The 17,094-nt window shown below is 33.5% G+C and overlaps 1 protein-coding gene across 1 annotated transcript; it reads right to left on the bottom strand.

The window, feature by feature from the left end:
* Nucleotides 1-6,442: 6,442 nt before the first annotated feature.
* On the bottom strand, nucleotides 6,443-10,389 carry LOC140438084 (uncharacterized). Its single transcript, XM_072527798.1, has 4 exons — nucleotides 10,303-10,389; nucleotides 8,635-8,701; nucleotides 7,236-7,305; nucleotides 6,443-6,672 (listed from the first exon to the last, which is right to left on the bottom strand). The coding sequence occupies exons 1-4, from the start codon at nucleotides 10,340-10,342 to the stop codon at nucleotides 6,505-6,507; spliced, it is 345 nt and encodes a 114-aa protein (XP_072383899.1). The 5' UTR covers nucleotides 10,343-10,389; the 3' UTR covers nucleotides 6,443-6,504.
* Between the last annotated feature and the right edge of the window lie 6,705 nt (nucleotides 10,390-17,094).

Genomic DNA, 17,094 nt, shown 5'->3' with positions numbered 1-17,094 from the left:
CAAACAGCGTTTCCCTCCGCCTGTATAAAAAGATTGACTCGGGAAGACACAACGAAGAAGCCTAAAAACAAAAACTACAGCACAATAATAACTCTGCTCGGAAAAAGTGTCTGCAAAACGTTTTTCTTAGATAGTTTCGATATTTCTGTGCGCAGATTTCAGGTTTATCAATATTAGAGTTGGGAATGGGTGAACCTGATAAATGAGGGAAGAAGGAACCGCCAAAAAAAATTAAACAATTATCTAAAAATATGGGTATTTCTCACATTAAGATATTTCCAAAGTATCAGAGCCAATATTTGAGACAATCCCAATACTAAATACCTTCCTGGCGATTTGAATATTAATAAGATGTATAATCTATGAAAGGAATTTTGTAATAAAAACATGAAGAACATGTGAAAGAATCATATTATCGATTAACCTTTAACACAGAATTCAATTTGAAATTTCACAAGCCTTATGTGATACATGTAGTCGCTGTGACATTTTTCAACACTTAATAAAATATTCTGAAAATGAGGAAACTATTTTAAACGCTAAACAGGATTTAGAACTACATCAGAGAAAAGCTAAGAAAGCAAACGATTCTAAAACATTTGAAAACCACAAAAATGTTGGTAATACTGTTGCTATTTGTTATGATTTACAACAAACATTGCCAACACCAGTAGTGAGTAACTACGTCCAAGGTGTTTTATTTTCGTCAACTATGGACGTACAATTTTTGTATATACAACTTACTTACTTGACAAAGTCACATGTTTTTATGTTATAAAACAAGTGCAGCAAGAGGTTCCAAGTAAATAGACTCATGTCTAATAAAATTTATTAAGTGTCTACCCCCCAAGGTAACAAAGATAGTTGCATATATTGTTTCTTGTGGAGGACAGAATAAAAACAAAATCATCTACAAACTGTTCTCCTTCATCGTTCAAGCTACTCATATCACCAAGATCCATCACAACTTCCTGAAATCAGGTCACACCTATATGGACTGTGACCGCAGTTTTGGTTTAATTAAAAAGTAGAAACGACAAATTCCTTAAGTTTTTGTTTCACCATTGGAAATCAGAGTTGGGAATGGCTGAACATGATAAATGAAGGAAGAAGGAACCCCCAAACAAAATTAAACTTCTTCTTATGGTGCCGTGCACCTATAGTGCGTTGGCGAATTATCTTAAGGTCAGACGTCTGTCTTTTGCGGCATGCAAAAGTTCGCCAGTGTTAGTTACGCCTGTCCAGTTCTTTATATTTCGCAGCCACGATATTTGTTTGCGACCTACTCCTCTCTTGCCCTCAATCTTTCCTTGGATAATTAGTTGAGCGATTGCGTATTTTTCCCCTCTCAGGATGTGGCCCAGGTATCCAATATTTCGTGCCTTGATCAAGCTGAGCAATTCTCTCTCAGTATTTGCTCTTCTTAGGACTTCCTCGTTTCTCACCCTATCTGTCCATGGTATGCGGAACATTCTTCGCAAGGTCCACATTTCGAAGGCTTCCAACTTGTTAATGGAAGATATTTTCAACGTCCATGTCTCCATGCCGTATAACAATATGGACCATACATAGCACTTAACCATTCTGTAACGGAGATTGAAGGAAAGATTGCGGTTACAAAGTAGCGGTTTAAATTTAAGAAAAGCTTGTCTTGCTTGTTCGGTACGGCATTTTATTTCTTGTTGAAGTCATTCACCATCATTCCCAAGTATTTGAATGTTTTCACTTGCTCGATTGGAGTATTATCTACGTGCAGTTGTACTCTGAAAAATGCGCCCTTTCTTATTGTCATGCATTTTGTTTTTCCAGCATTTATCTTCAGGCCATATGTTTTTCCTGTGATGTTTATTTTATTTAGTATCAACTGCATATCATGTTCGTTATCTGTGATTATTGCGGTGTCGTCAGCGTAACGAATGTTATTTATCGGGTACCCGTTGACCTTTATACCACAATCAGTGCCTTCAAGTGCCTCTGCAAAAACATTATCCACATAGAGGTTGAACAGCATAGGAGACAAAATACACCCCTGTCGCACCCCTCGTAAAATTTCGAATTCCTCTGTGTTTGTTGATTTGTTCAGCCTCACACGTGCCTTTTGATTCCAATAGAGATTCTGGATAACTCTTATATCTTTCTCATCAATATCAGCATTGTGTAGCATTTTTATTATTTTATCGTGTTGTACGGTGTCAAAAGCTTTTTCGTAGTCGAGGAATGTGATGACAAAATTAAACAATTATCTAAAAATATGAGTATTTCTTACATTAAGATGTTTCCAAAGTATCAGAGCCAATAATTGAGACAAGCCCAATACTAAATACCTTCCTGGCGATTGTAAGATGTATAATTTAAGGGATTTTGTAATAAAAACATAAAGAACCTGTGAAAAAACCATATTATCGATTAATCTTTAACACAAAATTTAATTTGAAAATTCTGCCTTATATGATACACCTGCCTTTCACAAGCCTTATATGATACATGTAGTCGCTGTGATATTTTTCAGAACTTAATAAAATATTCTGAAAATGAGGAAACCATTTTAAACGCTTAACGGGATTTAGAACTAGATCAGAGAGAAGCTAAGAAAGCAAACGATTCTAAAACATTTCAAAAACACAGAAATGTTGGAAATTCTGTTCTTATTTGTTATGATTTACAACAAACATTGCCAACACCAGTAGTTAGTAACTACGTCCAAGGTGTTTTACCTTCGTCAACTATGGACGTACAATTTTTGTATATACAGCTTACGTACTTGACAAAGTCACATGTTTTTATGTTATAAAACAAGTGCAGCAAGAGGTTCCCAGTAAATAGACTCATGTCTAATAAAATTTATCAAGTGTCTACCCCCCAAGGTAACAAAGATAGTTGCATATATTGACTCTTGTAGAGCACAGAATAAAAACAAAATCATCTGCAAACTGTTCTCCTTCATCGTTCAAGCTACTCATATCACCAAGATCCATCACAACTTCCAGAAATCAGGTCACACCTATATGGACTGTGACCGCAGTTTTGGTTTAATTAAAAAGTAGAAACGACAAATTCCTTAAGTTTTTGTTCCACCATTGGAAACGTGTTATTAAAAATACATCCTCAAAGTTTGTATTTTACATGACAGCAGAGATTTTTACACATTTTGTATCGTTCTTGATCCTATGTTAAAAAATGACAGACCCTAAAAAAGATTCCGTTGGTCAAAGAATACAATAGCGCAGTATTTAGTGGTTGACATATTTTAAGTCAGAAAAATTGGCTGTCAGGTACAAGGACACTTTAAACCAGGATATTGAGTTTGAGATGTGTACTATGGAAAAAGAACAAAGTGGACGTCCATATTTTCAGCTCTCCAAATTGAACCCTATTAATACTACGACGCTACCAATTAAGAATGCCAAATATAAAAATCTGCTTTACCTCTTGGACTACATTACCTTATGTCACCACTCCTTTTACCGAAATTTGAAAGATACTGGAACATCAACGGCAGATGCAAAATTGGAAATAGCAAAATCATCTGCCAGCAGAGACGACGCCGATGGGAACGATGTCGAAGAAGATATTTTTTTAGAGTCGGATTACGAATGATACTGTACTTAAAAGTTTACAAAATAAAATTTAGTTGAATACTTTAAAAATGATTAGTAATAGCTAACATTTGCACTTGAACCGTTTTAACAGTAACATTTATAAACACCATGTCTCGATTCAAGTACATTTTTTCAATAATTGAAAAAAAGGAAGGATATAGCAAGAGTAGTAATATACCGCAGAGGTCTTGGCACAAGAGAAGCACTTTTCAGCATACAAGTATTGATACAACGAGCAAGAAATGTTAATACAGATGTCTTTGCCTGTTTCATTGACTTCAAAAAGGTATTTGACAAAGTACAGCATGAGAGGCTTATTAAAACTTTGCGAATCGCAAACATCGATGACTAGAATATAAGAATAATAGCCAATCTCTATAGGAAACAAGTAGCTAAGATTTAAGTAGACAATCAATTATCCGATAAAGTCCCAATACAAAGAGTAGTACGACAGGGTTGCATACTCTCACTTTTGCTGTTTAATGCGTACTCTAAACATATATTTCTAGAAGCTTTGGGAGAAACGACTAATGGCGTAATTGTTAACGGTGAAGTAATAAATAATCTAAGATATGCAGACGATACTGTCCTTGTTGCGGATAGTGCTGAAGAATTACAAAGACTGATAGATTAAGTAAATAACATCGGTAGAAAATATGGAATGAATTTTAATAATAAGAAGACGAAAATTATGATCATAAGCAAAAACCAAAATACAGATGCAAAGTTTATGGCAGACAATGAGGTATTGGATAGAACAGAAATACCATACCTAGGATGCAACATCACAGACAGCTGGGATCACTCATAAGAGATTAAATGTAGGATCTAAAAAGCAGGGAGTGCCTTCCAACAGATAAAGAAAGTTCTCTGCAATTTAACATTGAACTTACATCTCCGACTCAAAATCCTTAATTGTTATGTGTTTATTGTGTTTTCTGTTCTTATGTACACTCACTAATGCGTCTTGCAGATGGTCTCGAGATATGGTGCTATCGTCGCATGCTTAAAATATCATAATGTACATCATATAACTAACGACGCGACGTAGAAATGCAACGTTTACAAAAAGAACCTGAAGTCTTGAAATCCATTAAAGAAAGTTAGCATACTTCGGACATATAGTGAGAAACGAAAATAAATACAGAATACTACTATTGATATTAGAAGGGAAAATAGAAGGAAATAGAGGACCAGGACGCCGAATATCCTGGCTTAAGAATTTGAAACAGTGGACAGGTATGACCACCACAGACTTATTTCGAACAGCTGCTAATAAAATACGATGGGCCATTGTGGTAGCCAACATCCATAGAGGATAGGCACTGGCAGAAGAAGAAAAAGAATAATATACCCTTATTCTTGTATTATTTTATGGATTATTCTACACTAAACATATTTTAGTTTCATCATTCCCGAAATTTATAAAACTCAAACAACTTTGACGCTAATTATCCCAGCGATTTTAACTATCAAAACTTTACTTAAACCCTTTAATGAACCCCTAAATTTTTATTATTGTTAGGAGAAGTGAAGAAACTAAAATTTTGGTAAAAACGTGATATTTCGAAATTCTATTGTTCAAAATTACTTGGAGCCTTTAAATATTTTTGTAATATATATTCTATATATTACATGTTTGAGAACAAAACACTCCAAAAACTAATACATTAAACTCAAATAAAAATTAATCTTTTCTAGAAGTTGTTCATAGAACTTTAATAGGTTATTTAAAATTATCTTTGATGTAAATTGAAATAAAAAATATGAAATAATATTGGAGAGTTCCAATAATTCTAAACAAGGCTATTATTGAAGTGGTTTACTTTTTGTATATAAAGCTTAATCTGCAATGCACATTATTGTAAAATATAATTCTAAAACATGAAAACTATATTGATTTTAACACTTTTTAGCTGCATTGGTAAGTAGTGCTATTTTTTATGTAGATTGAATATTCTAGTTTGGTTTTCTACTATTATTATCTGCTTTTTCGTTGTTTAATATATCTTTCTACGTATATTTTATACAGAATATTCTACAGGATGTGGTACGTAGAATGGAATAACAGAATCATCACTACTTTCTTCTTCACTCTCACTACTTGTATGGTTTTCTGTTTCTGATATGTATTCATCACTGTCTGACACGTTTGCGAGCTCGCGCAGCTCATTTTTGGTTAGCGTTCTTCGATGCGACATTATCAACATGCAAAAATAGACTGAAATGTATATGAATGGCATGAATGCGCTTGACATATCATCAGTGTCCTACCACTTGTCTATCACTCCCACTTCCTTCTACATGACGTGCCCTTCTACCTAACATCGTAAAGCTACACTTCAAATGTTTTACAAGTTCTAGCTTGCAGAAACTTGTTTTTATTTATAAACTTACATGACTGACAAACACTGTTAGAAAATATAAAACACTGCCTACTAAACATACGTACACAGGAAATTTTTAACGGTTTAAATACGTGCGTCATATTGACCCGAACGTATCATAGGTAACAATTTAATTTTTATCAAAAAAATCAGGAAGTTGAAGTTTTATCTCATATGCAATTGAAAAACCTCAGATTAGGTAATAAAGTCACGGAATACCAAAACGTTACGCCAAGTAATAATTTGTAAAATAAGAAATAATTTTTTTTTGGGTCAAATATACCCGAACAGGACAGCAGGGTTAAATCAGCTGTAAGATAAGCCTTATTCCAAATTTTAGAGTCATTGACTTATTTTTTTTAGAGTAACTTGACTATATTCGTTTAAGATCAAAGGAGAAAAATATATTAAGCCCATGATTTAACGTATGTCTATTTAATTATAAAAAAAACTAAATTTATCATTTAAATATTTATTTTGCTCTTTTATAAAAAGATTTACATATGAAACAAACTACTTTAAGGTCTACCACAATAGTGCAAATGTTCGCATAAATCTTCAGGGTTATGTCCGTGTAGCCCTTCGTAGATTTTGTCGAGATTTGGAAGCAAATCTTTTTCGCAAATTTCCTTTAAGTGATGTGGTAAATCATGGCATAATCTGTCAGCGTCTTTTTCAAGTTCTTCCTATAAAAAACAAACATTTTAGAATAATTATATGTTAAACTGCTAATACTGAGATGGTATGTATTCTCCGCTCTTTTATATGGAATGGAAGTTAAAAACAATTATAGACGCAACTAAGAAATGACTTTGAGATGTAGTATTATTAAAGTATGTGAAAAATATTATAGACCCAACACGTAACAAATACGGAAACATTGAAAAAGATGAAAAAGAAAAAGAAAAATCAGTGGAGTGGAGTGGAAAAACAATAACAGAACTCTTCAGAACTGCTGCAGGCAGAGCAATATGTGCGATATGATTAACAATATGTATTGAATTGAGATGCATCCGAACCTATTCGAATTAAGTTTACCAAAGAAGAGAAAATCCAAAAATTTTACTAGAACAGACGGGACAATATGATAGTTAAATACATATTTTTCTAGTAGAAGAAGAAAAAAAATAATTGCCTCTAATTTTTGGCACAACAACTTTTAGTTAACAGATATAGTAATTAAGAATATTATTCAAAATGTAAGACTTAACTTTTACACTTAAGGATAAAAATATCTAATTGCACTTACCAGTGGAACCTTCTCGTAAACGTAGTCCTTGATTATAGTTGCAAATGTTATACAAACGTCGCACTTATATCTGGAACAAATAAGTTTTTAAACTTAAATTTAGTACAATTTGAACCTATTTTTAAAAACTTTATTACAGCTTCACCTCGTAGGGGACCCAGTTCGACTGTTTAGACTTCCTGCACTGAGCACATCCATATTAATTTTATAGTTCTACCATTGACTGTAGGTTCAACTGAACTACTTGGATTACACACCATTTATATACTTTGCTTTCAATTTTGATTTTTAATTTTAGTATTTTAATTACATAGTCAGATTTCTTTCTTTCTACATTACAGATAGTATTTGGTAGACCATTTTATTGTAGTCAACTACCCACTGTCTAATATATTGTTAAGTCTTTTTCTTGCATTCTTACTTTACGTCGACTTCAGTTGCTCTCAAACTAACACCCTATTTATTATAGACAGGTTTGAGTGTGAGATCTGGATTATTCAATCTACTTAAAAAAAATATGCTATATAATTTTATATTTCATCAGTGACCTCCTATAGTAGTGTCAGTTGGACTTTTGGTCAATACTTAGTTTCATAGAATTTTTAAAAGGTGCAGATCACATATCTATGATTGTGACTGCTCATCCAAGCTGTCATTTGTCACATGTCACCCCAACATTTCCGTTAGATCGGGAGCCATTCTGTCTCCGGCTTCGGCACGCAATGTAGCTTTTCCTTAATAATTTTAAAGTGTTTGTTTGTCCTTTTGTAGTGTAGTGTAATGTACAATTATATGTTTATGATATTTTGTTCTTGTCAGATAGGCCGCAATTGACGAAGTAAGTCTATAAACGTAATTCATATAAAAACTCTTTATCAACCATAAACTTCGAGTTTGTATCGAAGTTAATCAATTATTTCTTTAGTTATAAAAAAACGTTTCTTGGCTTATTTCAGATGCCCCTGAAGATGATCTAGGGATCGAAAGTACTTGGGCAAGATTAAATTAAACTGTGCTCGATATATGCCTTTTATCTGATCACAGTTCAATTATTTCAAGCATTTAACCTTATATTTAAATAAGTTTTTATTTTATTATATCGGAGATATATTATTGTTATGGCTTTTCTTTTTAATAAAACTTACAAATATCATATAAATTAAAAAGTCCTTGTTCTAATTCTTGATCAAAATATTAGTTAACAATAACATTATTAAAAATGAAAAAGAAATAAATGGCTTTCACCATTACTAAACATCATGCTCATATTCAAGGAAGTTGTGTCTCAGAAATGCTGGGGAATGCTGGGTTAAACTGGGTGTAGTAAATTAAGTCGACTTTAAAGTGTTAATAATAGTTATGATGGGACAATTTATTATTTTTATTTATTGTTACTTACTCATCAGGATCATAAGTAGGTTCAGACTCAGGCCAACTCGTGGTCTCTCGAGCGTAAATGGTAAGAGCTGCAAAAAAATATTCACTTTTAAAATATAGTAATATCCAGAAGAATGGAGACAATCGTATATCTCTCCAATACACAAGAAAGGCACAAAGATGGATCCTAAAAACTATAGAGGGATCGCAGTGATTGCTACTATAGGCCGACTATACTCAAAAGTACTACGAAACCTGATAGAAAATGATATCAAAGACAAACAACCCGAAGAACAAGCGGGATTTAGGGCCGGACGCTCCACTATGGATAATATCTTCACATTAAAAATTGCAATGGAAAAACGAGTGCAGAGAAATAGAGAAACTCATATAGCTTTAATAGATTTGGAAAAAGCATATGACAGTGTACCGATCTCCCAACTATGGATAGAAATGGGTAACTTGAAAATAAACCCAATTCTTATTAACGCCACTCAAAAATATTACGAACAAAACTTTGCGAGAATTAAAATGGGACAAGAAATCACCTCTCCTTTTCAAACAACAAAAGGACTACGACAAGGCTGCTGTCTGTCACCCACCTTATTTAAAATCTATTTGGACAGATCCTTAGTGAAATGGGTAAAAAAATGTAGAAACATGGGAATAACGGTGGAAGAAAACAAGCTATATACACTTTTCTTTGCGGATGACCAGGTAGTAATTGCCGAAGACAGCTACGATCTTAGCTATATGGTAAGAAAACTGCAAGAAGAATATGAGGTGGCAGGTCTAAACATGAATATGACAAAATGTGAATATCTCTCAGTGGGAACAGATGAAATATGTGACCTAGTCTTGGAAGACGACAAAATCAAAGGCGTGCAATCCTGCAAATATTTGGGGGTCATTTTCAACAAGAAGGGAAATAGCGCAGATGAAATCAGGGAAAGAATAAACAAGGGCAGAGCAGCGACCCGTGCCTTAAACTCTCTTCTCTGGCAAAAAACAATTCGACGAGAAACCAAAAAACACATTTACGGTAGTATAGTTCAAAGTATTACACTTTACGGTTCGGAAGTATGGGACGTCACCAAAGCTAATAAAAACAAACTTATGACGACAGAAATGGATTATCTGAGACGAAGCTGCGGTAGATCGAAACTGGAGAGAGTTAGAAACGAACAAATAAGAAACGAAATGAAAATGGAGAGAAATATCAATGATGACATAGAAAGAAAACAATTAATCTGGTTCGGACATGTTAAAAGAATGCCAGAGTACAGATGGCCTAGGAGAGTACTGGAATGGATCCCTCCTGAAAGAAGAAAGAGAGGACGACCACGGAGAAGTTGGCGCAACGATATTGATGAAGCAATGGCGGCAAGAGACTTAGAGGAGGCAACTGCATATGACAGAAAAAAATGGAAATTGGGGGCGGAGAAGCGGCGACAGCCGTAATAAATCCGTTATTATATATAAAATATAGTAATAACTTATTTAATAAATTTAATAAACTGTTAAACTAGAAAAATAATTTTTGGGTTTGTAAATATAAGTTTTAAATATAAAATGTTGAGTTTTTGTATCATGAGATGAATAACATTATGGCAAACATGTACCAATACCACAAATAATGGTAATAGAAAATAAAAAAAGTTATAGTGAGTTATAAAAACAATTTACTTACCGACGCAGCTCAAAAGTGCCAAAATCAATATAGTTTTCATGTTTGAGAATTATATTTCACAATGATATCCACAGCGTACATTTCGTTTTATATACAAAAAGTCAAATACTTCAAAAGGGTCCACTTGAATTTTAATATAGTGATAACGTTGATTGAATTATTGTATTATTGGTTAGATATGTATAAATAAATTCTAGACAACTCAACAATAACGTCTTTTAGTAATATAAAAAATATTTTTTGTTTAAAAAAAAATGTGTTTTCTGTCATCAACTGTATTCCAGAAAGCACCTTGAATACAATTCAAAAAAGTGTATTTAAAAAAAATATTTCCATAGATTTGAAAAATTTTGCCTATCCACAGAAATCCACAAACCTATTCTTACTCACATAGGTCGATTTCTTCTATAAATGTCCTTCTCAAGATCCTCGATAGGATGCTTAGTTCGATTTGACTTTAGAAAAATCAATCTACTCTTCCAAGGCCCTGTTGAATGAAATCGTCGTTCCCATCACTTAAAAATTAAACGACAAAAAATTCTCTCTTGGAATATTTTTCAATACTTAGGCTTTTAATTAAATGTGGTATGCCGAATTATTACACAATATACAACAGCGACTTCTTTAACTCTAGAATTACCACTACCATTACCAAACTTAAGGCAGAAGACACTGCGTAATGACGTATTCTACACAAATTCTAACTTACAATTCCATCAGTTTCCTTCCGATCTAATACACCTACTATTAAGTATACAAATCATACTATTTAAGCTTTTGCCCAATACCTGATTTTAAAATATCCTTAAAACCTCAGATATATTTTTTAGAAATGTGTATGTAAGAAATTATAAAAAACTGCCTTTTTACCTACAAAACTCTACAAACAACGAACTGTCTGACAAATACATCAATTCCCTGGAGCAGCTCTTTTTTAGCGTATCTAGGTAACTACATAGCTCACATGGAGCTTTAAACATCGACAGGGAGGAATCGGTTTTCTGTGATTTCAATCTTTACAAGTTTTTCTGATGAGATGTAGACCTAGCATAGGATGATGGTGAAACTCAATTAAACAGACATTAATTGTCTATATATTTCAAAAATATTTTTTTTTAAGAGCACTGTTTTGAGTTTATTCTAAGAAACATCCAAAATGAATAAATCAAAAATCAAATTAATAGGAATCTTCACTGGCATTAATTTTTCGTTCGATCCAAATCCAAAAAATCAAACCTCTATCTTACAAAAGCTTTCTTGCCTTGCATCAAAGATATGTCAATCATAAAATTGACAAAATTCTCAAATCAACAGCAATTAAGACGATATTGTCCCTCAACAAACACTTTCCTCTCTTGTCCGATTCGTCAAAAACAACGTTCCAAATGAAAAACTTGAAGTTTATGAAATTTCTTATTCAAACTAGTTACGATCTTACATAGGCCAAACCAATCGTAGAATCCAGAATAGGATTATTGAACATTTAATTTCTCTTAGCAATTCCAATTCAATTTTAGTTCTAAGTCATTATTATCTTCATACAGGATATAAAATTAATTTTGGAAATATTAAAATTTCCATAGAGATGGAAACACTGCCAAATAGCTTCAACAGAGGGATGATGGCACCCAATTGCTTTTAAAATAAGCAAAAAGATGTTTTCGTCTTTTTCATTGTCTGTTTTGACTTGCAATTTATACCAGGCACAGATTAGAGCCAAAATTTAAAGTTTTGTGTCGTCAATCAAACAATTTTCAGATTTTTAAGTACTTTATAGTTTTATTCTCAGATGTCGCTGTAGCGTCTTTATTGAAGTTATTTTATTATTGCTTTTGTTGACGGAAAAGATTTGATTTCACTTTTAGAGGTTCTGTACCAGTCGCTCTGATGAATACTGGTAAGATGAAATCCATATAAGCGAATATACATAGGAACTTTATTTGAAATCAAATCTTAACTGTCTTTTTTTTATTTCTATTTACCCTTTATGAGTACAAAAAACCAGTTCACCAAAGATTCTTGCTCAGATAAGATATGCTGTGAAATGCAATTTTAAGATTTTCCAGGTTAAATAAAAAATATTTAATATTATCCAGTAGCTTCACCTAATTTGCCATCAAAAAAGTCTCCTAATTTTTTATTGCTTTATATAGAGGCTACTAGTGCAGACATGCCTAATATGTAACGACAACTGCAACAAGCAACATTTTATTTCAATTCGGAAAACCACATGTCTTCCTACTGAGAGGTAAAATCACGAAACACGTATAGGATTATGGTAGAGCTCGAACTAAATAAAAATAATGCATTCATCTATTTTTAACATCTTTTATCTACGTAAAAAGTGAGAGTGTTTTTAACGGCCAAAACTATAAATGTATTGTCAGAGTAAACGGTAATTCCTAGCATCGTCAAATCAGTTTTGGATTTGCAGTTTACCTAATTCGCTATTGATGACAGGTCTACTGACTTCTTGTTGCTTCGTATAGAGCTAGCTGTTAGCGTACTCAGGCGTGTTATTTTATTACAACACCCAAAACAGAATGCATTTCATTTCAATTGAACATCCACAAGCATCCTTGATAAGAGTTGAATACTTCAAAATAAGTGTAGAACAATGATGGCGTTTGAATTGAATAAAATGCAGTCGTCTGTTTTCATTTGAACGTCTTTCCTTTACGTAAAGAATGCAAGATATAGTGTTTGCAATGGTAAAATGCAGATGTATTGTTGGAGTAAAAGGTTATTCCTAAAAGTTAATATCGAGGAGACATATTCGAAAATTAAGTTTGCTTTTTGGTCTTAATTAATATCATTCCACATCTCAAAAGCTACTGTTTCTACCTGTTCTAAGAGGTACCAAATGCTGGCGTAGTCGTTCGCCAATTATATTCAAATGTACAAATGTTCGATCAAGCTTCTTCTTCTTCTTCTTAACATGCCATACACCAAAGTGCGTAGGCGACTATCTCATTACTAGATTTCTGTTCTTGGCGGCGTGACACAGCTCGCCTGTATTGTGTATTCCTGTCCATTCTTTAATATTCCTTAACCAGGATAATTGTTTGCGGCCGGCTCCTCTCCTACCTTCGATCTTCCCTTGTAGGATTAACTGTGGTATTTCATATTTTGCTCCTCTCAATATGTGCCCAAGGTAACCAATCTTGCGTTTTTTAATTAATTCAAAGAGTTCTCTTTCCACGCCGGCTCTCTTAAGGACGTCATCGTTTCGAACTCTATCCACCCAAGGTATGCGCATCATTCTTCTCAATGACCACATTTCAAATGCTTCAAGTTTGTTGATAGATGTTTTTTTCAAAGTCCACGTTTCCATGCCATAAAGCAAGATGGACCATATGTAGCACTTGACCATTCTGTAGCGTATTTCGAAATTTAGGTTTTGATTACATAGGACCGGTCTGAATTTCACAAAAGCTTGTCTTGCCATTTGTATTCGGGTTTTTATCTCTTGTTGTGGATCCGATTGGTCATTGATTGTGGTGCCAAGGTATTTAAAAGTTTTCACGCGTTTTATGCGATCGTCACCTATGCATATTATCGGGTTTTCTGGAGGGTTTCTGCTAATGACCATATATTTCGTTTTCAAAATGTTGATTTTGAGGCCATATTTTTTACCTATGCTATTCACCCTATCAAGTAATAACTGCTGATCTTCCAAATTATCAGTTATATTCACTGTGTCGTCCGCATAGCATAGGTTGCTAATTGGTATGCCGTTCACCTTAATGCCTAATTCCGTGTCTTCTAATGCTTCCGCAAATATATTTTCAACATATATATTAAAAAGCATCGGAGAGAGTATGCAGCCTTGGCGGACACCTTTCCGGATTTCAAATTCATCCGTATATTGGTCTTGATCAATCCTCACCTTTGCCATTTGGTTCCAGTATAGATTCTGAATAATTCTGATCTCCTTCTGGTCCATGTTGGCCCTATGTAGTAGTTCCATCATGATATCATGTTTAACATTGTCAAATGCCTTCTCGTAGTCGATGAAGGTGAGGTAGACATCTTTTCGTTGATCTAAACAGTTTTGTATTAAGGTGTTCAAACATAAAATTGCCTCTCTTGTTCCTAGTCCTCCCTTAAAACCGAATTGTGTTGACCCGCTAAGTTCTTCTAGTATCTTGTACATTCTTGAGTGTAATATCCTAAGGAAGAGTTTTAGCAAGTGACTCATTAAACTGATTAAGCGGTGTTCATTGCATTTTGTGGCATTAGCTGTTTTTGGGATCATCACAAAGGATGACTGCAGCCATTCTCTCGGAATGTAACCAGTATCATAAATTCTATTGAACAGCTTTACCAAAATTTCGATATTCTCCTCGTCTAGTAGTTTTATTGCTTCTATATTAATTTCATCTGGACCTGTTGCTTTATGCATCTTTGTGGTTCTAACTGCATATTCTATTTCACTTCGCATTATTGATGGCCCTGATAAGTTTTCGGAAGGAAGTTTGCGCGTTGGTTGTGTTGGTCTTTCGTCATTAAAAAGTCTTTCTGTGTATTCTTTCCAAGCCGTTGCTATCTCCTCTTCTGACTCTGTGTATTCGTTTCTGTCGTTGCGTATTCTTGTTCTGTGGTGGCTTTTGTGTATATTCGATATTTCTTTGATCTTCTTATGTAGTCCAAAACTATCTCCTTTTTCCTGCAATTGTTCTATTTCGTTGCACCTTTCCACCATCCAACGTTCTTTTGCTTTCTTAATTTTCTGGCGAATTTCTTTGTGTATCTGTTTGTATTTGTCTTGATTACGTTGTTGTTTATGTTGCCTTCGCTTTTCCATTAGATCCATAATTTCGTCCGTCATCCATTCGTTATGCTTTCTCTTTCTGATCTGTGTTTTAACTTCCCTGTTTACTGCCAGAATCGTTCCTTTAATATCATTGACCATCTCTTCGATATCATCATTTTGTTCTATTATTCGCATTCTTTCATTAATTTGATTTGCATAACTCTTCTTCAGATTTTCGTCTCTCATCAGTTCTCTTGTATTTATAGGCGTGCTGGTGTTTGTATTTGTTCTCTTAATTTTTGCTAGTTTTAACCTCACATCTGCTATTAGCGGATTATGATCGATCAAGCTAAGATCTGGAATATGCGGTAGCCAATCAGAGTTTAAAGATTTACCTAATATTGTTCTGAAGCTATTTTCTTGTGGCATTTTAAATTAATTACTATTTAAATGGGAATAAGCCACAATTAAAGGTTAAAATACGTTTATTGACGTTTCAATTTCCACTTCGGAAAAAAAACAATTTACTAATGTTTGTATTTTGAGAACGAGTTCCAAAGTGGAAATTGAAACGTCAATAAACGTATTTTAACCTTTAATTGTGACTTATTCCCATTTAAATAGTAATTAAAGATTTACCTGTTGTAAATATTTGGTTAAAGTTAGTGTAATGTGAGGTCTTGCATTATCGTGCATTAACAAAAATTATTACCCATATAAGTTCTAGCTAGCTAATAGTCCAGCATATTTATTGTGTACCTTTCCCTGTTTAAACAACTATGTAAAGGAACAAGATCTGTCCTTGCTGTTAAAGAAATTCATACCCCAAACAATTATAGACTGTACATTAAAGTTTTGTTACACTGGATATAAGGCTCATTTGGTCACCAGATTATTTTTAAACATCGAATGTAACTATAGAGGAAAAATCTGGATTCATCTGTAAACAGTACGTTTTCCCAGTCATCATTATTTCAGTTTACTTGTGCTCTGGCAAATTGCAATCTAGTTCTAAGGTGGTTTGTAGTTATTGCTGGGCCTGTAGCTGGTCTTGGAATACTGGTCTCCTCACGGTATTAATGCTGAGTTAGATATATTAAAAGTTAAAAGATTTCTTGACGTGGTAAATGGTTCTCTTAAAGCTCTTTATCTGATAAAATGGTCTTTAACCATAATAACTCGACATTAACCTTGTCTGGGACGTCTGTTGTGGCCATTCATTTTTGTAAAGTGTTAAACAATAAGCGAAATTGATGTATGTAAAACTTTCAACCTCCGACCGATAGCGTGGTAGCTAAGTACTTCGCTTTAACAAAAAAATTACGGACTTAACTGAAACTTTAAACAATAAATCTAACAATCAACCAAAACAAACCAGATATTTTTTTACTGTTAACAATTTGACATCTATCAAATTGTTAATTTCACATCGCCTACTTTAGATTTGTTTAATAAACTAAGCAGAGAATGAGGATTTGTTGAAAAACCTGTCCTGCTATTAAAGTACCTTACATTTTTATTATCCAACGTAAGCTAATGAATGAAAAACGAAATGTTAAGAAAACGAAAAGAAATAATTAAACTATCCTTGGGTTTTATTTTCAGTACTTTGTACATGCTAGAATATTTTACAGGGTGTTGCTAACTTTAACAAAAATACAGTCTGATTGATACACAGGATACACAATGAGAATATGTCATTGTGTGCTTATGGAGCATTTTATAAAACTTTCTTTGGAGTTTTGGAAACAACTTTATCATCAGTACTGCCGTGTAGATCATTTACTCTGTTTGGGCGATTTAAATGTTGATCTGTTAAATACCAATAATTATTCCACACAGTTCATTACAGATGTATTAGATGGTCTTGGACTAAAGCAGATGGTAAATCAAGCAACTAGAATCACGCAGTTCACATCGACTCTGCTTGATTATGTAATCACATCTACTGAGGATAAAATCTTGTCTATTGAAGTAAAACATATCCCAGAAATAAGCGATCATGAACTGGTTGTTTTAAAATTTGGTTGTGATGT

Source organism: Diabrotica undecimpunctata, chromosome 4 (assembly GCF_040954645.1).
Source record: "Diabrotica undecimpunctata isolate CICGRU chromosome 4, icDiaUnde3, whole genome shotgun sequence".
In the NCBI taxonomy this organism is placed as follows: Eukaryota; Metazoa; Arthropoda; class Insecta; order Coleoptera; family Chrysomelidae; genus Diabrotica; species Diabrotica undecimpunctata.
This window is presented reverse-complemented; position numbering and strand designations above follow the sequence as displayed.

What these genes read in the sequence shown, in the direction of transcription:
- LOC140438084 (XM_072527798.1), bottom strand. Translation starts at nt 10,342, where the DNA reads ATGAAAACTATATTGATTTTGGCACTTTTGAGCTGCGTCG. An exon ending in GGCACTTTTGAGCTGCGTCG is followed by an intron (nt 8,702 to 10,302) that starts GTAAGTAAATTG and finishes ATTTTTTTGCAG; the next exon opens with CTCTTACCATTTACGCTCGA. An exon ending in TTTACGAGAAGGTTCCACTG is followed by an intron (nt 6,673 to 7,235) that starts GTAAGTGCAATT and finishes TGTTTTTTATAG; the next exon opens with GAAGAACTTGAAAAAGACGC.